The following is a 17,430-nucleotide window of genomic DNA, read 5'->3' as shown; positions in this document are numbered from 1 at the left end:
CTGTAAGTATCAAACACATGCTCCAATACCTGAGTTTTTATTAAACATCCCTACGACTTATCTTAGAAGCTAGATTAAGGAAAGGCAAAACTATGTTCCTAGCATTTGTAGACTTAGGGAAACCTTTTTACAATGCTGACTGGAATACTCTCTTTCAAATTCTAAAGGTGGCAGGGGTAAAATACAGGGAGCGAAAGGCTATTTACAATTTGTACAGCAACCAGATGGCAGTTATAAGAGTCGAGGGACACGAAAGGGAAGCAGTGGTTGGGAAGGGAGTGAGACGGGGTTGTAGCCTCTCCCTGATGTTAATCAATCTGTATATTGACCAAGCAGTGAAGGAAACAAAAGAAAAATTTGGAGTAGGTATTAAAATCCATGGAGAAGAATTAAAAACTTTGAGGTTCATCGATGACATTGTAATTCTGTCAGAGACAGCAAAGGACTTGGAAAAGCAGTTGAACAGAATGGATAGTGTCTTGAAAGAAGGATATAAGATGAAGATCAACAAAAGCAGAACGAGGATAATGAAATGTAGTCGAATTAAATTGGGTGATGCTGAGGGAATTGAAATGAGACACTTAAAAGTAGTAAAGAAGTTTTGCTATTTGGGGAGCAAAGTAACTGATGATGGTCAAAGTAGAGAGGATCTAAAATGTAGACTGGCAATGGCAAGGAAAGCATTTCTGAAGAAGAGAAATTTGTTAACATCAAGTATAGATTTAAGTGTCAGGAAGCCGTTTCTGAAAGTATTTGTATGGAGTGTTGCCATGTATGGAAGTGAAACATGGACGATAAATAGTTTGGACAAGAAGAGAATAGAAGCTTTTGAAATGCGGTGCTACAGAAGAATGCTGAAGATTAGATGGGTAAATCACATAACTAATGAAGAGGCATTGAATAGGATTAGGGAGAAGTTTGTGGCACAACTTTAGAAGGAGAAGGGATCGTTTGGTAGGACATGTTCTGAGGCATCAAGGGATCACCAATTTAGAATTGGAAGGCAGCGTGGAGGGTAAAAATCGTAGAGGGAAACCAAGAGATGAATACACTAAGCATATTCAGAAGAATGCAGGTTGCAGTTGTTACTGGGAGAGGAAGAAGCTTGCACAGATTAGAGTAGCATGGAGAGCTGCATCAAACCAGTCTCAGGACTGAAGACCACAACAACAATATCCAAATGTTAATAATTGCAATTTATAGATATTGTCAGCTGGGTGGCCTTAAGGAGACAGCATCATTGAGGAGCTTTTTTTTGCACTCTGAACATTTACCTGCAAAAATACCATCATCATCATCAATCATGCAAAAGTTAATTATTTTTCATTGAGGGAACACTGCCAGATTCGTACATAACCCTTTTTCCATTTTAGTTTTAAAAAACTATAATTTCAGCATTCCTTGAACCATGAGTAATTCATGATTACAGAATTAATACAGAATTTGATTACTTTAACACATTGTTTATTCTCAACACAGTATTTTGTTGTGCTGATAAATGCCTAAACTTAAAACAACAGCTTTAATTGACGTAGAACTATGATTTTCTTTCAGGGCAGAATCGAAGATCAGGGTACATTCGATGAGCTTCTGACAAATAAATCTGACTTTTCAAATTTGCTTGTCAGCAGTCAAGAAGAGACTGAGAAGTTGAAGGAAGCAGTAACAGCCAAACTTTTGAAAAACCAAATGTCAGTTGTATCAACTTATGTAAGTAACTGCCAGTTCCTGTTTCATTCTCACGAACATATAACCCACAAAATCCAAGGTTATTAGAGTGATCATCAAAAGGTAAACAGTAGCAATGCTCCTGGTTCGTTATTGAGCTGGCTAATTAGATGAAGGGAACTCAGCTCACATATGTGAACTTAGTTTGCTTTGCACTGTGAACAGCGTCATACTGTATCATACCTGTGCCAGAAATTTGACATTTGTTGCATATAAAATGCTCAGGTATTATGTTTCTGATATTAATATTATATTTCTCCTTCTCAACTATGCCATAATTATAATGTGGAAAACAATTAACAACACCAAATATAGTCATCTGAAGGTATGAATGTTTCGGTACTTTAACATTCAAATCACTGTATATATATATATATATATATATATACTCAGCAATGGTATTTGTACATTGTAAAAGAGACAGCTTTTATATTAGAGGGATTAACCTAATGGAATAGCGCAATCTGAAAAGTGAGCTTAATGTCACATGGTTTAGCATTGGCAGTCTGAATAACATTCACTAGGAGGACAAGCAAAATACAAGATCTCACTGCATTTGATTATCATCATATCATCAGAATTGGACAACAGAGAACACTCTTGCAAAATCATGCAGAGAATAGTTGTTTATGGTCTGTAAGAGCATGAAGCTACAAAAAATACTTATGTTTGAGTAATACTATCATCACTAGGATCAACTTCAAGTATCAACAACAATGAGATGACTGTGTCACTCTCAGCTGTTTCAGATTATAGCTGCAGATAAATAAGGCACGGTCCACTATCTTTTTCTCATTTTAGTGCTAAACAAGAACAACCAATGATCAGACATATTATCTTACATGATTTTGCTACAGTGCAAGAAAACTATTTTGCCAAATATATCATCGTCTAACAAAATAACACGTAGGTGCTGGTGCAAGAAACCATTGTCACATGTTTGAAGTATGTATAAGTTGCAATTACATGCTGGTTATTTCACATGGTTATCAAAGAGCAAGTTAGGCACTGAAGCTCTCTTATGAGCACAGTATCTTCCAATTTGGTGAGGCTGTCATTATGTGGTGTAGTGCCTTTCTGTTCAAGACCATTAAACTGAAACCAGTGTTCTGGATTCTACTACACATGGCAAACAGATATGTGACTATTGCTGACTTATATCTCAGTGTTTATCATACTCTTTTGTCTTTGGTAAAATATGATGGTAATGGTTTTAAAATGAAATAATGTATCTGGAAAGTAACACTGTGTTAAGAACGGAGTAAATAAAGCAGTTCTGGGAAGAACATTCTGCATATTCAAATTCTATTTATTGTTCTTGAACTAACTGTGATAACTACATTTATTAATTTCTGTCATTTTTGTGTAACTGTTTTACACATTTTTTACTTTATCTTTCAGTTACACAAGTAACAAAAATCATATTTGTATTTTTTTTAAATTGCTTTATTCTTCTTCTTAAGAGTTCTGTACCTGATGAAGATGAAGAGGGTGATGAACCAGAAGAAACTGCTGAGATGATAGAAAGAGGCAAATTGAACAAGACCCTCTACAGAGATTATTTCAGGGCTGGCTCAAGCTACTTGCTACTTGCTTGGCTTGTATTTGTTCTTGCAGTTGGGCAGTTTGCATCCAATAGTGCTGATTACTGGGTTACTTACTGGTTAGTATCTTCATAAACTATTTGGTAATGAAGAAGTATTTTTGCATTAGTTGACAGAAGTGGGATGGGCAGCATCAAGCAGTTAAATGAAATGCAGTTGACAACTTACTACTAGAATGCTGTGTGGGAATGCATGAATGCTGTGTGGGAATGTATTAGCAGCACATATGTAAGGGGCATTCAATGAAAGTGAGTTGGAAAACCATATATAAACCATTTTTTTATTTTAAATGTAATCACTATAACTATTAACTTGTTTATCCTACTTTGAGACAAGCCTCCTTGGGAAAATGTTTTCGGTTCCCTGCAGAACCATGACTGGATCCAGGTGTGCACATCTTTGTCTGAAGCAAATTGGTGTCCACAAATTTCTTTTTTCAAGACTCGAAAAATATGGCGAGAGGTTGGAATTATATGGAGGATGCATAAGGGCTTTCCCACAGAATAACTTTGGCAACATGCGAGCAGGCATTATTCTGCAACAGAATGATGTCCTCTGTTAGAATTCCTGTGTGTTTGGACGAACATCAGTTTTTGCAAAGTGTTCACTTAACACTGTGTATAAATTGTGCCACTGTGTTTCTGTAGGTCAAAGATCATCAGGCACTTGCGCACAAAGAAAAAGATCATCATGACTGTCCTAGAGCTGATGTGTTTTCATTATTATTATTAAACTGTGGAGGTTTCACTGGGAAACCTTACATGTCCTCCATACTGTCCCAGTCTCGCCCCACGCAGTGTCCGAATCTTTGGAGGCCTACAGGATGACACGCAAAGCCATCGATCTGTTTCACATGAAGAGGTGGATGCCAAGGTACAATCACAGTTCCAAGAGAACTGTAAACATTTTTCCATGAAGGCATTGACCATCTAGTATCCATAGCTGGGTGATGTTAATCAAAAAGTCAACTTTGCTAATCATTAATCCATTACTAAAAGAGTTAACTTTTAAATTTTAAAATGTTACTTTATAGGAGATTTATCAGAAGTTAAAGTTAATTGTTAGTCATTAACTCATAACAGAAAACCTTATGTTGTGGCTGTAGTGAAATTAGTAAGTGAAATCAACATATTACCTAAACTTGAATAACATGTTTTGGTTGGGGAAGTGTAGGTAGCACATCAAAGACAGATAAAAAAAAAAAAAAACAGTTCTATCATTTAGTTTTATAATTATTTGGTTAACAATGTTAAATCACAGAAGAACCAAAAACAGGAAAATCAAATAGTATCTAACATAAGGTGCATATCTTACTTCATTAACATCAACATGTTAAAGTTTTCATTCAAGAGCAAAGCTCGTTTAAGAGACCAAATGTCTTTTCCCAGAGATAAAAGTCATTTGAGTGCAGCTATCAGGGGTATATGGATATTATGGTTAATAAATAAATGTACTAAAACCTGTCCCCCAAGAAATACTACATCAGTGAATAAGTCTTTCGATATCATATCTAGACACATTTTCTCTAGATTTTGGGTTATACTTTTTACAGATGTATTACCACTAGGTACCCTTTAGGTTGTTGAGAGAGCTAGAATCCAATTCCATGATTTATTTTCCACAGTCAGTCCACTAACAAAAAGTAGTACTTAATGCAAAACTTAGTAAAAAATGACAACAGAGACCCAGCACTCAGTCATTGTCATTCACACTCAATTGTTTGCATCAGTTGCATACACCCCAACATAGCCACACACCTACATAACCCAAACTTGTTAGAACATTGTTTCTACAGCATCGATTTTGTCATAAATAGTAGGTACCTCATTAATGATTAATGATTAATGGGATAAATAATGAATAGTTATGGTGGTTACTTTTGAAGTAATAAACAGTTTACTAACTTTTTGCGTCTATCACTTTTTCATTTGACTGCCCCTTATAGAAAGACAAAATATGTTAAGCTATTAGAGCTACTCACAGGCCAAGTCATTTTATGACAGGGAAAACACAACAGTGTTTATTGTACTTTCTTTCAGAAAGTAAAAGAAACCATTAACTGGCAGCAATTTTCGCATCAAGAAGGAGTTATTTCTGCATTTAAAAATAATGTAAACATACAATTCACTTAGTGATTTAAACTGATGCTGCAGTGCATAGAACTCAAGGAGAGTACTTCAAACAAGACTGAATGATGATAATTAAGATAATAATTTCAAATCTGTCAGTGTGGTCCTCATATCACATGTTCTTATCCATCCAAAAATTATTAGTGTATCAGTAATTTATAAGCTTTGGTCTTGGCATTTTATTTGCCTTTTACCTCACTCTAGTTTCCATTTTTATTTTCCAAGTCTTAATTTATAAGACCAATATTTGTGATCTGTATTTCTTTTCAGGACAAACCAAGAGCAGCTAAAAATGGATATTATGAATAAGAGAATGTCATTTGAACTGGCACAAGTTGTTAATACCACAAATGAAAATCTGCCTGCTAAATTTTTTTCGGGACTGTCAACACCACCTGACTATCAAAACTTTACTAATCCTACAGAGGCAAATGAGCCTGTTTACATGGCTGAAACAGTGAACCAGACAGCTTCAGTATATGCTGAAGGAGGTGACAGTGTTACGGAGGTCATCTCTCAAATCTACAATGAAACTGATGGAAAAAAGCCAGAGGCATTTGAAAATTTAAAAGTTTCTGAATTGAACATGAATGAAACAGATGACAAAAATTATGTGACTCCTGCATCCTTCACTAGAGATGAATACATCATTATATACACTATATGTATTGCAGGCAGTGTATTTATTACAACATATAGATCTTTTGTCTTTTTTAAAGTCACCATGAATTCATCACAGGGCCTACATAACAGGATGTTTAATGCCATACTGAAGGGTTCAATGAGATTTTTTGACACAAATCCATCAGGTAAGGAAATTATTTTTTTTTAATTACTAATCTATCACTGCTGATGCAATATTTAATTTGATGTGTGCGTCACATATTTTATTTCTTTTAAAATACTGAGATATGGTGATACTGAGTACAAAATTTCATATTAGGCAAAGAAAGCAAATTGCAAGGTGTGCCTGCAGATCTGAAATATAGCCAGAAGGTAAACACTCAGCAATATTCCCAAATAAATGTGACTGACAAAAGATAAATATATTCACAGTTATGTACATTGAGCTCCTCTTTATGTTCCTTTATGTTTTCTAGCTTAACATTACTTTTTACTTATTAACAGTCCATCAAAATAATGCACTATAAGACCTTGTGGGAAATTGGTGGAATGGGTAGTTGAAAAACAAGAAAGGAAGTTAATAATCATAATATAATAATAATAATAATAATAATAATAATAATAATAATAATAATAATAATAATAATATGGAATACATAACAGAGGAGCAGAACAGAGATATATAAATGTATTATAGTGATTAGGAAGAGGTACTTATAAAGGAAATTATTTACAGATCGTGAAATTACAAGAATAATTGTGTATGAGAAGTCCAGTCACACAAGCAAGTGACAACAATATACACTAGTAAATTCAAAAAGTACTGGAATATTCTGTTGCATTTCAAAGCTGTAATAGCTGTCTCACTCATTATAATGACCTGTGAATGGTTTAAAACATTTATTTATATACCATGCAGATGCCCATGCAGTCCAGAATAAAGGCTAAGAATATACCAAAATTTTTGAATGTAAGTGTATTTGGTTGGTATTAAATATGTGTTGAAATCATAAAGCAAGAAATGAAGCAAGAGGTAGGAAGAATACTAAACCAATATGTTAAAGTTTCAAAGCAGGTGTTTCATGAGAAATATTTTGGATTAAATCAGATTTACATCCCTCACTTCTTTCCACCCTACAGAGTTCTCGCCATGGGATGAGTTCATGTTTTGCTGATGTCCTTGCAGTTGACCAATTTACTAACTCTTCGTTCCCTTCCTTCCCACTTTTCCCACCTCTCTCTGTACCCCACATACTTAATTCTACAGAAGCTCTCCCATATGCCTTGCATAATTAGCACCCACGATAGGAATGCTATGAAAGAATGACATAACCATAGAATGTATCAAGAAACAGAAAGCTATTGCACTGGTCTGAACCTTCTTGGAAAATTAAAGGTATATACAATGCTACAGAAAGGCTAAAGGCTTTAGCCTCACCAAGAGGACTGCTCAGATGAGTTAAATTCATGAAGAAAATGCCATGATAAGTGAAGATCTGATTTCAGATAATGATTTGGCTCACAATTTTTCACAAAAGTTCATTTTATTATACACTTCTGCAGAGTAAAAGTTTTGTTTAATTAGATAGATAAAAAATCTAGTCGCCAAGCAGCAGAAGAACACACACATAAAGGAGTGTTTTATGTGTGTGTTCTGCCACTGCATGATGAGTAGATTTTTTATCAATCAAATTAAATAATTTCATCAATAATTGATTGTTTTCAAGAGTAAAAGTTTTGGTTTGTACACTTGTCATTGAGTGAAGAAGGAAGTGAAGAAAAAGAAGGGTGGAAGACAGTAGGGAAACAAGAAATGGGAATGAAAATTACCTCATGAACAAAAGAAGACAATGTTTTGAAAGTTTTTGTGCCTTTAGGATTATTAGCATGCTTTTATTTACAATAATATTACTAAAGCAGTAACAAATGTTTTGAATGTTGTCTAAAGCACTTGTACTCTCTCTTTAGGTCGAGTACTGAATCGTTTTTCCAAAGACATGGGAGCCATTGATGAATTGCTGCCAAGAGCTATGCTTGATGCCACACAGGTAAAACTGTAAACATGCTGTGTATGCAATATTACTGTGTTGTAGGTTTGGAGAAGCGTGTTAAAATTCCAGGAGTCTCCAAAGACACTTATACTGGGCCCAAATTGCTTGTCTAAAACTGTAATGCGTAAATTAAATAGTGCATTCCAGGTAGTTAAAAACTGTACTGGGATCATAAATACTACCTAAAAGCCACCAGCAGCATGCTTTTCAGCGGTCATATAACACACCAATATTCAATTTAATTATATACCTTTGTTTTGCAGTTCATTCAGGTGATGTACTTTATGTTCATATTTACGAATTGTAGTCATTTATAACACAGCTGAACTGAAGCTGAATACCAACAAATACAACTAAGGTTTGGTGATACTTGGATATGCTTCTCATTGGTCATATTTGAGTCTTTCATATTAAACATTTTTGGTTTTGTTGTGGGACATTTTTCTGGCTTAATGATTAAAATGACATACCATCCTTTCACACAACTGAAGCAATTAATCAGACAGTAAGGTTAGAATGTTAGAGAGGGCATGTCTCAAATATATAATGACACTTAAAGATTAGACTAACATATCACATTGTGGTCAACAATAATATAAAAAGTTGAGACAGTCTAACTTTCAAAATTGCTGGTTCCTTCTTCATTCTTCTTATTTGTAAATGAAGTAAGACACCTTGCAAACAAGATGAAGAGAAGTGAAAGTTTATCTGGATCCCATATGTATAGTCGACATTTCATTCAGTTGCGTGCTGCATTTTACAAATTGTCTTTAAATTATGCTCCTTTTGGAAACATACATTTGAATTATTCACATTTCCCTCATCCTTGTTTCCTGCAGTTCCCTTGTCCACAGGCTAGAATGGAGTACTGTAGTCTCATGCAAAACATTTTTTCCAGATAATATCAGACTAAAATCAAGAAACTAAGAATGTCTATTAATTTCAGATGAAAATTAGTAAAAATACATTATTAGCTACTCCATCACCAAACTATTTGATTATGTAGATTTAAGTACTGAAGAACTAAATTAATAACATGTTAAGTAGCAATACTCATTGTAAGGAGGTCTCTGTTCTTGTGACACATAGATAACTTATATTGTTATATGATAAATAGTGTTTTGATTATTTAGATACTAAGTTAACAATTGGAGACGAACAGTGGTCATTATATATATCTAAAAAACACCAGTTGTTCCTAAATTAGTGGATCTACAATTAATTTTTATATTTTAAATTTAGTTTAATTACAAGTACATTATGTTCAAAATATTCATAAAATATTTTACTCTCAAACCTTAATTTCATTTGTTTCCTTGTATTACTGTGTGCATTTTTATATAATGTAATTTGGTAAGTAAACATTTTCAATCCTAAGGCAGTTTTACACTGCAGTATTCACATAATTACAAATTCTGTATTCACCTAAAATAGCATCCTGATCATTAATTTCTTTTCTCTTTTTTCCTTTGCAGATCTTCCTAGTTATGACTGGAATTCTTGTTATGGTTGTGATTGTGAATTACTATTTCCTAGTAATTATTTTAATTATTGGTCCACTGTTTTACAAAATGCGTGAAATTTATCTACGAACAGCACAAGACATCAAAAGACTTGAAGGAACCAGTAAGTAAAATAACAAAACAGTGCATATGCTTCTTCATCTGCTGTAAATGTTGTTGTTGTGGTCTTCAGTCCAGAGACTGTTTTGATGCATCTCTCCATGCTACTCTATCCTGTGCAAAGTTCTTCATCTCCCAGTACCTACTGCAACCTACATCCTTCTGAATGTGCTTAGTGTATTCTTCTCTTGGTCTCCCTCTACGATTTTTACCCTCCACACTGCCCTCCAATACTAAATTGGTGATCCCTTGATGCCTCAGAACATGTCCTACCAACCAATCCCTTCTTCTGGTCAAGTTGTCCCACAAACGTCTCTTCTCCCCAATCCTATTCAATACTTCCTCATCAGTTATATGATCTACCCATCAAATCTTCAGCATTCTTCTGTAGCACCATATTTTAAAGCTTCTATTCTCTTCTTGTCCAAACTATTTATCGTCCATGTTTCACTTCCATACATGGCAACACTCCATACAAATACTTTCAGAAATGACTTCCTGACACTTAAATCTATACCCGATATTAACAAATTTCTCTTCTTCAGAAACGCTTTCCTTGCCATTGCCAGTCTACATTTTATATCCTCTCTACTTCGACCATCATCAGTTATTTTGCTTCCCAAATAGCAAAACTCCTTTACTACTTTAAGTGTCTCATTTCCTAATCTAATTCCCTCAGCATCACCCGACTTAATTCAACTCCATTCCATTACCCTTGTTTTGCTTTTGTTGGTTGTCATCTTATATACTCCTTTCAAGACACTGTCCATTCCATTCAACTGCTCTTCCAAGTCCTTTGCTGCCACTGACAGAATTACAATGTCATTGGCGAACCTCAAAGTTTTTATTTCTTCTCCATGGATTTTAATACCTACTCCAAATTTTTCTTTTGTTTCCTTCACTGCTTGCTGAATCTACATATTGAATAACATCAGGGAGAGGCTACAACCCTGTCTTACTCCTTTCCTGACCACTGCTTCCCTTTCATGTCCCTCGACTCTTATAACTGCCATCTGGTTTCTGTACAAATTGTAAATAGCCTTTCGCTCCCTGTATTTTACCCCTGCCACCTTTAGAATTTGAAAGAGAGTATCCCAGTCAACATTGTCAAAAGCTTTCTCTAAGTCTACAAATCCCAGAAATGTAGGTTTGCCTTTCCTTATCTTTCTTCTAAGATAAGTCATAATGTCAGTATTGCCTCACGTGTTCCAGTATTTCTATGAAATCCAAACTTGTCTTCCCCGAGGTCAGCTTCTACTAGTTTTTCCATTCATCTGTAAAGAATTCGTGTTAGTATTTGCAGCTGTGGCATATTAAACTGATTGTTTGGTAATTTTCACTTCTGTCAACAACTGCTTTCTTTGGGATTGGAATTATTATATTCTTCTTGAAGTCTGATGGTATTTCGCCTGTTTCATACATCTTGCTCACCAGATGGTAGAGTTTTGTCAGGACTGGCTCTCCCAAGGCCGTCAGTAGTTCCAATGGAATGTTGTCTACTCCTGGGACCTTGTTTCGACTCAGGTCTTTCAGTGCTCTGTCAAACTCTTCATGCAGTATCGTATCTCCAATTTCATCTTCATCTACATCCTCTTCCATTTCCATAAAATTGTCCTCAAGTACATCGCCCTTGTATAGACCCTCTATATACTCCTTCCACCTTTCTGCTTTCCCTTCTTTGCTTAGAACTGGGTTTCCATCTGAGCTCTTGATGTTCATACAAGTGGTTCTCTTATCTCCAAAGGTCTCCTTAATTTTCCTGTAGGCAGTATATATGTCTTACCCCTAGTGAGATAAGCCTCTACATTCTTACATTTGTTCTATAGCCATCCCTGCTTAGCCATTTTGCACTTTCTGTCAATCTCATTTTTGAGACATTTGTATTCCTTTTTGCCTGATTCATTTATTGCATTTTTATATTTTCTCCTTTCATCAATTAAATTCAATATTTCTTCTCTCACCCAAGGATTTCTACTAGCCCTCGTCTTTTTACGTAATTGATTTTCTGCTGCCTTCACTACTTCATCCCTCAAAGCTACCCATTCTTCTTCTACTGTATTTCTTTCCCCCATTCCTGTCAATTGTTCCCTTATGCTCTCCCTGAAACTCTGTACAACCTCTGGTTCTTTCAGTTTATCTATGTCCCATCTCCTTAAATTTCCACGTTTTTGCAGTTTCTTCAGTGTTAATCTACAGTTCATAACCAATAGATTGTGGTCAGAGTCCACATCTGCCCCTGGAAATGTCTTACAATTTAAAACCTGGCTCCTAAATCTCTATCTTACCATTATATAATCTATCTGATACCCTTTAGTACCTCCAGGGTTCTTCCATGTATACAACCTCCTTTCATGATTCTTAAACCAGGCGGCTTCCTCTTTCATTTCTTAGCCCCAATCCATATTCACCTACTACGTTTCCTTCTCTCCCTTTTCCTACTCTCGAATTCCAGTCACCCATGACCATTAAATTTTAATCTCCCTTCACTATCTGAATAATTTCTTTTATTTCATCATACATTTCTTCAATGTCTTCGTCATCTGCAGAGCTAGTTGGCATATATACTTGTACTACTGTAGAAGGCATGGGCTTCGTATCTATCTTGGCCACAATAATGCGTTCACTATACTGTTTGTAATAGCTTACCCACATTCCTATTTTCCTATTCATTATTAAACCTACTCTTGCTGTAAGTATCAATCATTAAAATAAAACTACTTTGGACAGTTTTCAAACATATTACTTTCACTCTTTTTTTAATCATTTTCCTATAGTTAGGCCTTTAACAATAGCAAATAAAGTCTCACCTATTGAACCCTATGTAATAATGATAAATATCAACAAGTAACATGATACAGATTTCAAATCAGTTAAAATATGCCATAAATAGCAAGCCATAGCCATCCTTGAAGAACATTTATCTGACAAAATGGGATCCACTTTCATTTTAGTTAAAAACACACTAAAAATGAATACAGATTCAAAATAGGAACTGAAATGAGGAAACAGATTTTGAAGGCTATAAAACAGAAATTTGCTATTCATCGATAATGAAAAATATATAAGAAGTGTATTGATTAGTGCTGTTGAAGTTCCTTAAAGATGTAGTTTTATTATAAGAAGCTCACTCTGCTTTTATATTCAGTCCCGAAGAATTTTTCACTAACAGACCCAGAGGAACATTTCTTGTCTCTATGCACTGTAGCTGAATATTTTGAGTCTTGACGTCTGTGTTGTACCACAGTCATGTTACTGTATCTTTACCGTTTTTTTTTTTTTTCCTAAACATATTTTGTGTCATTGTTGTTAGTTTAAACACAGTTAACAGCAGCATTATTAGTAAAGCTTCTATTAATCATTTTCACAGCTCGGAGTCCTGTTTTTTCATATATATCAGCTTCTCTAAATGGCCTTACCACTATTAGGTCTTCAAAAGCTGAGAAAATGGTTGTGAAGGAATTTGACACCCTTCAGGTAAGGCTTTTATATAATATATAGGTGTAGACCTAATAAACTGCAATCTTAATGCAGGGTTCCCACCTTGTTGGTATTTTAATTTGTTCATTTGCTTCAGTAACTAAATTTGATCCATTAGCACAGCTTATTTTCATTATTATTTTCTCAGACTGAATATTTGAAAAGTTTATCATTCTAACACTGCCTTGAAAGACCATTGTTCTGCAAAAGTTTTGATTAGTCCGACAATATTCCAAAAACAATGTGCACTTTTGTTGCTGTGTGCCCTATCAGTAGTTAGGCATATTATCAACTTTAGGTGCTCCAATGCAATAACAGTGCTTTCTTTCAATAGGGCAAAGTCTTCTGCATATGTTTTTTAACTTTGTGTTTGTCCCAATTTTATACTTTTATGTTTCTATTGTTACCTTTTTATTATTCTCACTTTTTTCCCCACTGCAACATCCCATTTTCTTCTTTTCCAACTGTAAAGCACCATTTTATTAGGCATTGTTCATGCTATTATGGGGGAAATGCCACATGCGCCATTAGTTACCAGAGGAAGATGTAAAGAAGTGGCTGGAGATAGGAAAAGACTAGCCAAACATTGCCAATTAACTAATAAATTCACAGCAATAACAATTCAGTGATGAAGCTGCAGAAGTCACTTTTTTGAAACCTCAGATCAAAAGTTGCTGTTTGCTATTTATAGATAATTTTTTTCTGTAAAATGGAAAAAGAATACGGTTAATTTCATATTACATCTGAAGTTTGTGTGGCAACCAATATCTGTTTACTGTAACCCACAAGATACATTATGGTATATGATGGAGGATACTTCTTTTACTACTATCTTTTTAGCCTCCATAATTCTTCCTGAATGGCATGTACAAAGAATGGTTGTCAGTAAAGCACCATATGAGCTATAATTTCTTTGATTTCCTAATCAAGGTCATGTTGTGATACTTATATGGGAAGAAGTTATATGTTGCTCTACTGCTCTTGGAATGTATGCTCTTGAAATTTCAACAGTAAACTTCTCCATAATACATAATGCCTCTTCTGTAATGTGTCACATTGAGTACACGATTCTGTGACAATATCTACCACTCTTTGTTACATCTTTTCTATAAATTCTACTTGTGAGGGGTCAAACAAGTGTTCCATAAGCCAATTCTTTTGTGGAGAATTACATTTTATTAAGATTTTTCCAGTCAATTTCAGCCTGGAATGTGCTTTTCGTACAATTTGTTTTATGTGGTCATTCCACTTTAGATCACTCTGGATGGTTGCTCAAAGGTATTTTATAGTAGTAAGTGTTTCCAGTGATTTGTTGCTGATAGTATAAACAATCAGTAGTGGATCTTTTCATCTACTTATGCATAATATCTTACATTTATTTACATTCAGGGTCAGCTGCTGGTCCGTGTATTACTCATCAATCCTCTGTAGGGCATTCCGAAATTCACGACAGTCTTTTGGGACTGCAGCCTTTCTTATAGGCAACAGCATTGACAATTAAAGCTCCACAGAGTCTATTGTGTTATCCTCTAGGTCACTAATACAAATTTTAAATATTAACTGCTCCATAACTCCCTTGAGCTACTCCCATAATTAACTTTACACCTGTTGACTTTGTCCCATTAAGAGCAACATAATAGAGTCCTGTCTGCTAGAAGGTCCTGAATCATGTCAGAAATATTGTCTGATAATTGAGAATCTTGTATTTTGTTCTACAAATCACAGTGAGAAACTGTATCAAATGTTTTCTGGAAGTTGCGGAACATAGCATCAATCTTCAGGGTCTACACTTCAGAAGCCATTAAATAAAAGTGTGAGGGTGCTCAACCGGTATCTATAGGTCACTTCAGAGAAAGTTGAGGAAATGTAAACTGGGAAGATGTATATAATGAGCCAAATGCTAATGATAAATGCAGCATATTTCTTGATAAATTTATATCACTTTTTGATCAATTTTTTCCAAAGAAAATTACTAGATTTAACACCACAAACTTTTCAAAGAAACCGTGGATTACTACAGGTATTAAAGTGTCTTCAGAAACAAAAAGAAAACTAGTAAGGATCCAGAAGTAGTTTTAGACTATAAAAATTATTGTAACATACTGAGAAAAGTTGTAAGGAAATCAAGAAATATGTATGTTAGAGAAGAAATTAACAACTCCAGCAATAAAATCAAATCAATATGGAATGTTGTTAGAAGGGAGACAGGAAAAGTAATGACTGGGGTAGGTAGTACTACTGTAAAAGAGAATGAAACCATCTTAACCAACAGTACACAGGTAGCCAATGCATTTAACAATCACTTCTTAAGTGTAGGAAAAAAAAACTGATGAGACTAGTTCAAAAGAAAAAGCCAGGCAGTACATGGAAGTGTGAGTTTTGAAAAATTTTAGTCAGATTAAGTCTCATCTAACAACCTCTTGTGAAATAATGAAAATTATTAAATCTTTGATAAATAAATGTTCTGTGGAATAGATGACATCTCTAACAAGTTATTAAAACAATGTGGAACAATTACAGCTGATGTTTTGAGTCACATATGTAATGCATCACTGACTCAAGGTATTTTTCCAGACAGGTTAAAATATGCTATTGTCAGGCCACTCTACAAAAAGGGGGAAACCGCAGATGTCAATAATTACCAGCCAGTATCCTTGCTTACAGCATTTTCAAAAATCTTTAAGAAAGTAATGTACTCAAGAATGGTTAGCCATCTCAACAGTAATGGGATACTTAGTAAAAAATCACAGTTCGGATTTCAGAAATGCTGTTCCACTGAGACAGCAATATACAATTTCACTGTCCACATAAAAGAGTCTTTAAATAGAAAAATGTCGCCAGTAGGAATATTCTGTGACTTATCCAAAGCTTTTGATTGCGTGAACCATGACATTATGTTAGAGAAATTACACTCCTGGAAATTGAAATAGGAACACCGTGAATTCATTGTCCCAGGAAGGGGAAACTTTATTGACACATTCCTGGGGTCAGATACATCACATGATCACACTGACAGAACCACAGGCACATAGACACAGGCAACAGAGCATGCACAATGTCGGCACTAGTACAGTGTATATCCACCTTTCGCAGCAATGCAGGCTGCTATTCTCCCATGGAGACGATCGTAGAGATGCTGGATGTAGTCCTGTGGAACGGCTTGCCATGCCATTTCCACCTGGCGCCTCAGTTGGACCAGCGTTCGTGCTGGATGTGCAGACCGCGTTAGACGACGCTTCATCCAGTCCCAAACATGCTCAACGGGGAACAGATCCAGAGATCTTGCTGGCCAGGGTAGTTGACTTACACCTTCTAGAGCACGTTGGGTGGCATGGGATACATGCGGACGTGCATTGTCCTGTTGGGACAGCAAGTTCCCTTGCCGGTCTAGGAATGGTAGAACGATGGGTTCGATGACAGTTTAGATGTACCGTGCACTATTCAGTGTCCCCTCGATGATCACCAGAGGTGTACGGCCAGTGTAGGAGATCGCTCTCCACACAATGATGCCGGGTGTTGGCCCTGTGTGCCTCAGTCGTATGCAGTCCTGATTGTGGCGCTCACCTGCACGGCGCCAAACACGCATACGACCATCATTGGCACCAAGGCAGAAGCGACTCTCATCGCTGAAGACGACACATCTCCATTCGTCCCTCCATGCAAGCCTGTCGCGACACCACTGGAGGCGGGCTGCACGATGTTGGGGCGTGAGCATAAGGCGGCCTAACGGTGTGCGGGACCGTAGCCCAGCTTCATGGAGACGGTTGCGAATGGTCCTCGCCGATACCCCAGGAGCAACAGTGTCCCTAATTTGCTGGGAAGTGGCGGTGCGGTCCCCTACGGCACTGCATAGGATCCTACGGTCTTGGTGTGCATCCGTGCGTCGCTGCGGTCCGGTCCCAGGTTGATGGGCACGTGCACCTTCCGCCGACCACTGGTGACAACATCGATGTACTGTGGAGACCTCACGCCCCACGTGTTGAGCAATTTGGCGGTACGTCCACCCGGCCTCCCGCATGCCCACTATACGCCCTCTCTCAAAGTCCGTCAACTGCACATACGGTTCACGCCCACACTGTCGCGGCATGCTACCAGTGTTAAAGACTGCGATGGAGCTCCGTATGCCACGGCAAACTGGCTGACACTGACGGCGGCGGTGCACAAATGCTGTGCAGGTAGCGCCTTTCGACGGCCA

At 36.3% G+C, this 17,430-nt stretch overlaps 1 protein-coding gene across 1 annotated transcript in view; it reads left to right on the top strand.

The window, feature by feature from the left end:
* Positions 1-17,430, top strand: part of LOC126335579 (ATP-binding cassette sub-family C member 4-like) — a 149,661-nt gene that overhangs the window by 101,133 nt on the left and 31,098 nt on the right. The window contains exons 12-17 of the mRNA XM_049999010.1: positions 1,555-1,710; positions 3,192-3,391; positions 5,732-6,270; positions 8,054-8,133; positions 9,612-9,762; positions 13,126-13,232. Of these exons, the coding sequence (XP_049854967.1) occupies positions 1,555-1,710; positions 3,192-3,391; positions 5,732-6,270; positions 8,054-8,133; positions 9,612-9,762; positions 13,126-13,232 (1,233 nt within the window). The remainder of the gene's footprint in view (positions 1-1,554; positions 1,711-3,191; positions 3,392-5,731; positions 6,271-8,053; positions 8,134-9,611; positions 9,763-13,125; positions 13,233-17,430) is intronic.

Source organism: Schistocerca gregaria, chromosome 2 (assembly GCF_023897955.1).
Source record: "Schistocerca gregaria isolate iqSchGreg1 chromosome 2, iqSchGreg1.2, whole genome shotgun sequence".
In the NCBI taxonomy this organism is placed as follows: domain Eukaryota; kingdom Metazoa; phylum Arthropoda; class Insecta; order Orthoptera; family Acrididae; genus Schistocerca; species Schistocerca gregaria.
This window is presented reverse-complemented; position numbering and strand designations above follow the sequence as displayed.